General features: G+C 65.1%; 2 protein-coding genes across 3 annotated transcripts in view; one reads left to right on the plus strand and one right to left on the minus strand.

Moving 5' to 3' along the window:
• The first annotated feature begins 570 nt into the window (after window positions 1-570).
• LETMD1 (LETM1 domain containing 1) lies at window positions 571-7,130 on the plus strand. Of its 2 annotated transcripts, none has more exons than XM_055696457.1 (9): window positions 571-735; window positions 1,597-1,748; window positions 1,906-2,021; window positions 2,293-2,379; window positions 3,977-4,163; window positions 4,244-4,345; window positions 5,283-5,435; window positions 5,733-5,829; window positions 6,267-7,130. In XM_055696457.1, exons 1-9 carry the CDS (start codon window positions 608-610, stop codon window positions 6,271-6,273), a joined length of 1,029 nt encoding a protein of 342 aa, XP_055552432.1. In that variant the 5' UTR covers window positions 571-607; the 3' UTR covers window positions 6,274-7,130. The 2 variants fall into 2 exon arrangements, with proteins under 2 accessions (XP_055552432.1, XP_055552430.1); XM_055696455.1 differs by having other exon boundaries at window positions 572-735; window positions 2,297-2,379.
• CSRNP2 (cysteine and serine rich nuclear protein 2) overlaps window positions 7,085-8,954 on the minus strand; it is an 8,661-nt gene continuing 6,791 nt past the window's right edge. The window contains exons 5-6 of the mRNA XM_055697249.1: window positions 7,591-8,866; window positions 7,085-7,227 (exon numbers count right to left, since the gene is read on the minus strand). Of these exons, the coding sequence (XP_055553224.1) occupies window positions 7,962-8,866 (905 nt within the window). The 3' untranslated portion in view covers window positions 7,085-7,227; window positions 7,591-7,961. The remainder of the gene's footprint in view (window positions 7,228-7,590; window positions 8,867-8,954) is intronic.

Consider the following 8,954-nt stretch of genomic DNA (forward strand, 5'->3'; position numbering starts at 1 on the left):
AGGGCTGGAGGAAAGCTTGTGGGGCTCTAGGGCGGAACGGCGGGGCTCAAGGGAAGTCTGTGGAGCTCTGGGGAGGGACTGCGGGGCTCCGGGGGGGCCACCATGGGGGACCGTCTCGCTGTCCCTCGCTGGTGACCCGCAGCGGGGACCGGGCCGCCCCACACAACCTGGGGCCGGGCGGCAGCTACAGCCCAGCCGCAGGCCGGGGAGCCCCTCGCAGGGGCCGGGTTCAGCCCCCGCTGCGGGAGGCGGAGGGGGCCCAGCTCACCTCGGCCGCGCTGCCCAACCACCCGCGGGCCCGGGACGGGCCGCAGCCCCCCGGGGCTCCGCCAGCGCCGCTCCGCGGGCCTTAAAAGAGCGCTGGGGAGAGGGGCCGTGGGAGGGACCCGCACCCAGCCCAGGCCGCCGGTAGCCGGGGCCGGAGGGAGCTCAGTCCAACCCGACCCACCCGCCACGTCCCGGCAGCACCAGCAGCCGCTTCGGCCGCGGTCACATGACCGGGAGGGCGGCACTTCCGGGGCGCCAGCCAATGAGCGCTCAGTCCGCCGCCCTCGCGGTCTTCCCGCTGTGACCTTCGCCCTTTGGCCCCGGGCGGTGACCCGCCAAGATGGCGCTGTCCAGGGCCGGCTGCTGCCGGGTGTTGTGGCGCCTCGGGCCCGGGCCTGGCCCCGCCGCCGGCCTCAGCCGCGCCCGGCGGCCGCTGGAGCTGCCCCTCCCGCCACGGTGGGCGCCGAGGTGAGCGGGGAGTGACCCCTCAGCCCGGCGCCGGCCACCGCCCTCCGCTCTGGGCCCCCCGCCATAGCCCCGCCCCCCCCGCCCCCACATACTGGCCCTGTCCTTTCCTGTGCGCCCCCCGGGACCCACCATAGCCCCCACCCGGCCCCCAGTGTCCCCCGATCCTCCCCTATTCCCCCGCGCCCCCCCCGCCAGTTGTTTACTGTGGTGTCGTTCCCCGCCCCCGCTCCCCTGAGCTCCCCAGCACCGGCCGTGCCCCTCCCCCCGCGTCTGTGCCACTTTGACCCCCCCCAGTAACAAGCACGGCCCCCCCCCAGAACGGGGAGACCCCTCCCAGCCCCTGTGCAGCTCCTCTGTGCTGCCTGGCCAGCACCCTGTGCACCCCATATCCCCCTGTGTTAACCCCCAGCCCCCGTGTTACCCCCCAGCTCCTGTGCAGCCCCCCGAGCCCCCTGTATTGCCCCTCAGGTCCTCCTGCAGCCCCCTGTATTAGCCCCCCTGCACCCCCAGCCCCTGCGCAGCCCCCTGTGTTACTCCCCCATCCACCCATGCAGCCCTCCGAGCTCCCCATATTACCCCCCCCCAGGCCCCCTGCACCCCCAACCCCCTGTGCAGCCCCCTGTATTGCCCCCAGCCCCAGCCATGGCTCTGAACCTGCATTTACCAGCTGCCTGGGGCTGGCTGGGGGGACCCACATTGTGTCCCCTCCCTGGAGGCTCCAGGACCACCCCCAACCCATCATTCCACCACCTTAGGGGTGACCTTAGGGCCACCCCTGGCTTTTCTCAGAGCCTCTTTCACAAAGCACTGACAGAAAAAACCTGCGGGGGTGGGGGGGCGCGGGGGGGTGATTCGCTGCAGGTCCCTCGTGTGCCGCCTGTCCACAAAAGCCGGCTCCCGGTCCATCCTCACCACCCTGGCATCGAAAGCAAAGCTGGTCAGCGGGAGGTACGAGAGGTTCTTGGAAAGGACCTTCCCTCGTTTCTACGTGCTGTACACGACGTTCACGAAAGGTGGGTCCTGGCAGGGGACACACACACACACGTTTCTCCTTCTGCAGGGGAGAGTGGAGCAGTTGGAAGCGTTGCCTGTTCCCTTCCCAGCGCTAAAAACGGCATCACTGGAAGGATTTGGGGAACGGGGACCTGAAGGTGCTCTCTGTTTTGACAGGAATCCAAGCGCTTTTCCTGGAAGTAAAAGAAATCAGAAAAATCAAATCAAAAATGTCCCATCAGAGACTGAGCGTTCAGCAGCTTCCCTACCGGGAGATGGAGAGGCTGCGGCAGGTACGGCACAGCATGGTGCGGCGCTCAGGGCACCTGCCGGTGCTGCAACGCCCGGCTCTGCCTCCCTGCTGCTGCGGGGGGTCGTTTCTCCCCCCCAAAAAAAGAGTTCTGAGTTCGTGGGTAGAGTTGGAGCAGCCGATTCCCCTGGGGGGGCTGCGTTCTCTGCCAAAACCGCGGCGTTTGGAAGCTGGGAGCGGAGCTGGGGCTGTGAATTTTGAGGGGATTTCAAGATTTTGGCATCGGGTCCTGATTCTCTTTTCTAATTTCGGAGGCAGTTCCGCAGGGATGTGATCAAGGCCATTCCCATCGGAATTATTGCCATCCCGCCCTTCGCCAACTTCTTGGTCATCGTCCTGATGTGAGTACCGGTGTGGCGGTGACTGCCGGCCCTGATCTTTGGGCTCTTTGATAACTTGTATTTCATGGAACTGAGGTTTGGTGGGGTTGTTTTAGTGTTATAAATCCAGCCGGAGCGTCCCCTTCTCTTGCTCCGCCTCTTGCTGTAATGAAAAATACCCGTAGCCTGATGAGCCGGGCGATTATTTCGCAACAGCGGCTGCTGCGTGCCAGCGGCCCGCCCGGCTGCTTCTTTCTGAGGTGGAGGAATGATCCCTGGCACGCAGGGAGCAGCCCTGCGCCTGCTTGGCCGGAGCAGCCTCACCCAGATCCCTCCCAGCTGTCTCCTTAGTCCTTCCAACGCCCCCCACCCCCTCAGCTGTCTTTATGCCAGAGCTAAACCCCGGCCAAATCCCTTTTTTCCCCATTCTGCCTCCTGGGGTTTGTGTCCTGGGGGGAGGTGAGGGCCCCGCTGCGTGGGACAGCGCGGGGCAGAGCTCTCCGTGTCGGGTTGAGCCTCGGAGAAGCCCCAGCCGGGCGCAGCAGCGATGGGGTGGCCCAAATGCTCCTTCCTGAGCTCACCACCGCCTTCGGAGGAGCAAATCTCCTTCCACTGCCAGGTCACCCGCTTAGGGAGAGGCTGTGGCTCTTGTTTACCTCCTGGGAGCCGATTGATTCACTCCTGACACCGTTTCGGACAGCGTTCTCCCGGAGAAACCAGCTGTTGGTGGCTTGGCCGGGTTAAGAACCGGCTGAAGGGCCAGGCCCGAGGAGTGGTGGGGGTTTGGGGTCATGTCCTGCTGGCAGCTGGGCTGGGTGCTGCACCCCAGGGCTGGGTGCTGTGCTCCAGGGCTGGGTGCTGCGCTCCAGGGCTCGGCGCTGCGCTCCGGGGCTGGGTGCTGCGCCCCGGGGCTGGGTGCTGTGCTCCAGGGCTCGGCGCTGCGCCCCGGGGCTGGGTGCTGCGCCCCGGGGCTGGGTGCTGTGCTCCAGGGCTCGGTGCTGCGCTCCAGGGCTCGGTGCTGCGCCCCGGGCCTCGGTGCTGTGCCCAAGAGTTTTGGGCCCCTGAGGTGTCAGGGCTGGGGCTCGAGGCTGGAGGGGGCAGCGGAGGGAGCTGGGGGGGTTCCCCTGGGGGGGGGGCTCGGGGGGGCTGATGGCTTCCCCAGCTGCCTGGCGGGGGGGTGGCCGGGGGGGGTCGGTCTCCTGTGTAACAAGTGATAGAGTAAGAGGAGACAGCCTCAGGTTGTGCCGGGGGGTTGGGTTGGGTATTAGGAACATTTTTTATGGAAAACTGGGAACGATTCCTGCCCCAGAAGAGCCGTCAGGCGCTGGCACCGGCTGCCCGCGGCCGTGGCGTCGTCACCATCCCTGCGGGTGTTGCAAGGACACGTGGACGTGGGGGGGTGGTGGCCTCGGCGGCGCCGGGGTGACGCCTGGGCTCAGTGACCTTAAAGGTCTTTTCCAACCTCCGTGATTCCGTCATTCCTGAGCTCACACCTTGGGAGGCGTCAAATTCCACGGCCCCGGGGGGTGAGCGGCCCCGGCAGCACGAAATCCCGTTTCCCTGCCCCGAGCCTGTGGGTTTTTCCTCCCTGAATCCCTTTTCCCCTCTTCCCTCCCAGGTATTTCTTCCCGCGCCAGCTCCTGATCCGCTACTTCTGGACCCCGCGCCAGCAGGTCGAGTTCCTGGACGCCTACGACGCCGTCCGGCGCGGCTCGTACCCGCACGTGCTGGCCAGTTTAGCCCTGGCAGCACGTTCCCTGCCGGAGCCGCAGCTACGGGAAGGCCTGCAGGAGCTCTGCGCCGAGGTACGCCGGCACCCATCCTGCCCTCGCTGCTGCCGAGTGCCCGCGGGAGGTGCTGGCAACGCGCCCCACGGTTCTTCCAGGTGCAGCGAGGCCGCCAGCCGCGCGTGGCCCAGCTTTACGCCCTGAGAAGTTTGTTTGCGGGGTCTCCGCTGGCTCTGAGCAAGCTCCGCGTGTCCCACGTGGTGAGTGCGGCTCTTCTGCTTCCTGCCGCGGCCCGAGGTGCTCAGCCGCGCCCCAGGCAGGGTGCTGAGCCCTAAATCCCTCCGGTTGTGGCTGGAAAGCTGGATGTGAGACGGCCACGCGCGCTCCCGGCCCATGATGCCGCCCCCGTGCCCTGGGCTACGGCCGGAGCGCTCCGAGGGGGGGAAATCTGCCCCTCTGCTGAGCACCCCCTGCAGCGCCGCCCCCAGCGCGGCGTGGGGAGACGTGGGGCCGCTGGAGCGGGCACTGAGGCCACAAAAATGATCCCAGGGCTGGAGCCCCTCGGCTGTGAGGGGTCAGTCCCCCTGGAGGAGGCTCCGGGGGGGCCTTGGAGGGGGCTCAGGGGACAGATGGGGGCAGATGGGGACAGATGGGGACAGACTTTCCCTAGGGACTGCAGCGCTGGGACGAGGCGCTGGTTCTGAGCCAGCAGAGGGGGGATTCCGGCTGGGCACGAGGAAGGGGTGTTCTCCGAGGGTGGGGAGGGTGGCTGCCCCGACCCTGGGGACGTCCAAGGTCAAGCAGGAGGTCAAGGTCAGGTGGGACGGGGGGGGGGGGGGGGTTAGCTGTGAAGGTCCCATCCCACCCGCCCCCTGCCCCGATCCCGTGAAAACAGCCCCGGGATGAGGCTGTTGGCAGCTCCCTGGTTCGGTGGGAGCATCGGCTGCGCCTGGGCTGGCCCCGCACACCCGGGACACCCGCGCCCGGCTCCGCTCCTTGGGGCCGGCGGCGTGGCTGGGTGTGACACCGGGAGCAGCCCGGGCAGGAAAATCAGCCAGATAATTAAAGGGGAAGAAAATCCAGGGCATGCCTGGAATAGGAGATGCTTTGTCTGATTTCAGTTGTGCCTGAGTAGGTCAGACACCCATTTGCGGAGGGGTTTGACGTCCCCACTGCTGACCCTGCCCTTCTTTCCAGAAAGCCCTGAGCCAGGTCCTGTTCCTGACCCCTCACTTGCCGGCCTTTTTCCTGAGGCATCGCCTGCGGAGCCACGTCCTGGAGATCCGGCACCTGGACCGTGCCATGCTGCGCCTGGGCGTGGGGCAGCTGTCCGAGGAGGAGCTGAGAGCGGTGAGATGCCTCCTGCAGCCGCGCTGCCTCGGCCGGGTGCTCCCTGGGTGCTCCCCGAGCTGCACCGGGGCACGGCACGGTCCTCCCGACCCACCGTGCGGCAGCTCAGCGCCGTTTTCCTCCGGGAAGGTGTTTCCAGAGCCCGTTTTCCCTGTGGGGACCACGCCGGGGCACGGATCGCCGTTGCTGGTCTCCTTTTCACACCGAGGAAGGATCACGGCACGATCCCCGGTGTTTTGTGTCACCTGGAGTCCCTGACAGCGTCTGCATTTTTTTTCCCCTCTCCCTGCTCTGCAGGCTTGTTACCTCCGTGGCTTGAACTCCACGCATCTCGGCGTGCCAGAGTGCAGAGCGTGGCTGGAGCAGTGGCTGGGGCTCTCCTGCAAGCTGCAAGGTGACGGTGGCCAGGGGTGGCTCCAGGGGGGGGACCCGGGAGCCTCTGGAGTTTCTCTGGGCACAGGGAGCGGCGGTTCTGGGGAAATTTGGGATAAACGGTGGGTTTATCCCCCTCTGGGCTGCCCCATCCACCTCGGGGGGCCTGGGAGGATGTGGCGGAGCAGGGTGGCTCTCTCCAGAGCCGTGTGTGTCCCTGTGGGATGCCCACGGGGGACAGCCTGTCCCTGGGTGTCCCCATCCTGCAGAGACCTTGTGGGGGCAGGTTCCAGCCCCACAGCAACACTGAGGGAAGCAAACTGGGAGCAGGAGGGAAACGGGGGATGCAGAGCAGAGCTGCAGGGTCTGGGGCGAGGGGCCGGGGGGCGAGGGGGAGCCCCGGAGCGGCTGGGCTGCGGCAGCGCTGCTCTGATCCCACTCTCCCATTTTTTTTCCCAGCTTCTGAAGCTTCCCTGCTGGCGAACAGCATGGTCCTGCTGTCCCTCAACTACGTCAGGGCCAAGGAGTGACGGCGGAGCCGCCGGCTGCGCACCCTCACCCCTGGCATCGTGCGCCGACTTAGCGACTCCCAGCCTGGTGCTGCAAAAAAAACCCCCGAAACCCACCTTGTGGTGCCGTGAAACCACAGCCCCGAGCCGGGCGGGGGTCCCAGCGCTGCGAGTCCCCCCCTCCCGCGCGGGGGTTTGTGCCGCTGCCGGCTCTTCCCTTCCCCTCGTCCGTGGGAGCGGGGCTGAGCCCTGTCCCTGCCGTCCCTCGGCGGTGGCTTTGCTGTTACGGCTCTCAAACCACGTCACCTTCACTGGGGGGGGGGACGCAGCGAGCATCCCCCCCTCCCTGCGGATGCTTCTTGTAGTATCCCTGTAGTAGCGGGCTCCCTTCAGCTTGGGTTTTGCTGCTCCAGAGGGTTTGTCGTTCCGTTACGCCCCTGAACAGTCTGAAATAGAAACAAACCTCCCCGAGGGGGTGAGCGAAGACCCCAAATCCCCTTGTGACGGTACCGGGACCCTCGGAGACGGTTCCCGTCCCTTTATCTGGCTGCGGCTGCCTCCTGGAGCATCCCCAGGGCTGGAAACGCCGCTGCCGACACGAAACGGGTTGGAAAGGCAGCGCTGACCCCCCGACACCTTCGGCAGAGCCCGGGGGGCTGCGTTCGTTAAGTTCCACCTAATTAGAGCTCGGCCTGGGGCTTTGTGCCGGGGGCTCAATCCGTGTCTCACCTCCCCCCGTCACTGCATGAGAGATACATGGCTGCTGAGTGGATTTAAACCAACTTTTCGGTGTTTTATTAAAGACAAAACCCCAGCGAGCGGCTCTGGCGTCTCTCTGAGGCTCCTCCCGCGCCGGGGACGACGCCGTGTCCCACCACCAGCTCCTCGCCCGCGGACGGTGTGTGTATCACCTGGAATTTTTCCCTTTTTAAGCATTACTCAGGGATAAAAAGGGGTTGGAATCACCCGCTCTGTGCTCCACTCTCAGAGAAGAACCGCCTTCCCCTACCCCCCCTCCGCTATTTTTACAGGAATTTGAGACCCCCCCCCCCCCCCCAAGAGGAATGCCCCAGGGTGGGTTTCACCCCCTTTAAACCCCAAACTCACCGTGCAAGGTTGAGCATTTCTTTTATTTTACACTTAAATATTCTCTTTAAATACAGCATTATCACCATGAAAAGAACAGAAAAGGCTGGGGGGGGGGCGGGGGGGCGGGAAAAAAAAAATACTGGGAGGACAAGCTTTGGATTCACACTGGAAAATGAAAAAGCCACCTTCGTGTGAGCCGGGGGGTTTGGGGGTCGCGGAGTCGCTGTTTAAATAGGACGAGGAGCCGGGGGCCGCCGGGATTTCGGCGACGTGCCGGTGCCACGGCTCCCGGTAGCACCAGAGAGAGGAGATGGGCTGGTTGGTTTCTGACACGCGGGGATGAATCCAGCAGGAACCAGCATTAGTGTCCGTGAGTACGTTTAAACCGACCAAGAAAACCAAAAAAAAAAAAAAAAGGGGGAAAAAAAAGAAAAAAAAGGCAGAAACGCGCTTTCATTGCACTATTAACAGCATAGTTCTCTTTGTAAAAATAGAATAAATCCTGTGAGTTCTTTGCTTCTGGGGAAAGCGCCCACCCTGACCAGCGTCCGAGGATTCATTCTGTCGGCTGACGGAGCTCGGAGCAGGTCCCAGGGAGCGCCGAGTCCGTTGGGAATCCCAAAAAAAAAAAAAAAAAAAAAAAGGGGGAGGGGGAGGGGGGGAGGGAAAGAAAGAAAGTGTCACCGTCCGCTCGGGTTTGGCAGCTCCGTGTCCTGCAGCAGCTGAAAAAAGCCCCCACGGCTGAGGGGGGCGGGGGGGCAGCTCCTGGCTGGGGGGGGGATGCAGGGATGCGGGGGTCCACGAGCGATAAGGCTTCGTTCCTCCCCGTCCAGCCCTTGTGTGCGCCGGTGACCTGCACCAACGCCCCCCCGGTTGGGAAACCAGCCCCTTCCCCCCGGCTCCGGCCTGGAGGAGGGGATGGGGTCCCCGGGGGGGGCTCAGTCCCGGCACAGGGGGAGGGGGTGGCCGGGCTGGAGCAGCAAAGGGGGATTCGCACCCCTCCAAACACCTTCGGCCACTGCCAGAAGAGCCTTAAACCGCAACGACCCCCCCCCAAATAATTTGAGCACCTCACCAGATCACAGCTCCCCCCCCAAAAAACACCCTCCCTGCCCCCAGCCGGGCCGTTTCCCTCGGGAGCCGCGTCCCAGGGTGGTTTTCCAAGGAGAAACTGCGTCAACCCTCCAGCAGAGGCGGCTTGTGGGGCAAGGGGGGGGTCCTCGTGCCCCCCCCCCCCGGCAATTCCCTCCTTAAAAAGCCCAGATGGGCTCGCCCAGAGCCTGGTAAATAGGGGAAGGAGGGGAGACGCCCCCTCCCCCAGCCCCCCATGATGCAGCACAGAGACCCTCAATGGGGCCAGTTTCTGCCGGAGGCAAAGGGGGGGCCCTGGGGGTTGGGGGGGTGCGCGGGGGGAGGGGATCGAAAGTGCTTTTACCACCTGGCCAGAGGCTTTGAGGGTTCCTCAGGGCGAGCGCGGAGCACGGGACGGGCAGACGGACACGGATCTCGTGCTGCCGCCGCCAAGGGCTCCCGCTCCCCCAAATCCGGG

This window comes from Falco cherrug, chromosome 19 (assembly GCF_023634085.1).
Source record: "Falco cherrug isolate bFalChe1 chromosome 19, bFalChe1.pri, whole genome shotgun sequence".
In the NCBI taxonomy this organism is placed as follows: Eukaryota; Metazoa; Chordata; class Aves; order Falconiformes; family Falconidae; genus Falco; species Falco cherrug.

Coding starts and splice junctions, on each gene's coding strand:
- LETMD1 (XM_055696455.1), top strand. CDS start 608: ATGGCGCTGTCCAGGGCCGGCTGCTGCCGGGTGTTGTGGCGCCTCGGG. Junction 4,164..4,243: donor TGCAGGAGCTCTGCGCCGAG/GTACGCCGGCAC, acceptor CGGTTCTTCCAG/GTGCAGCGAGGCCGCCAGCC. Junction 4,346..5,282: donor AGCTCCGCGTGTCCCACGTG/GTGAGTGCGGCT, acceptor CCTTCTTTCCAG/AAAGCCCTGAGCCAGGTCCT.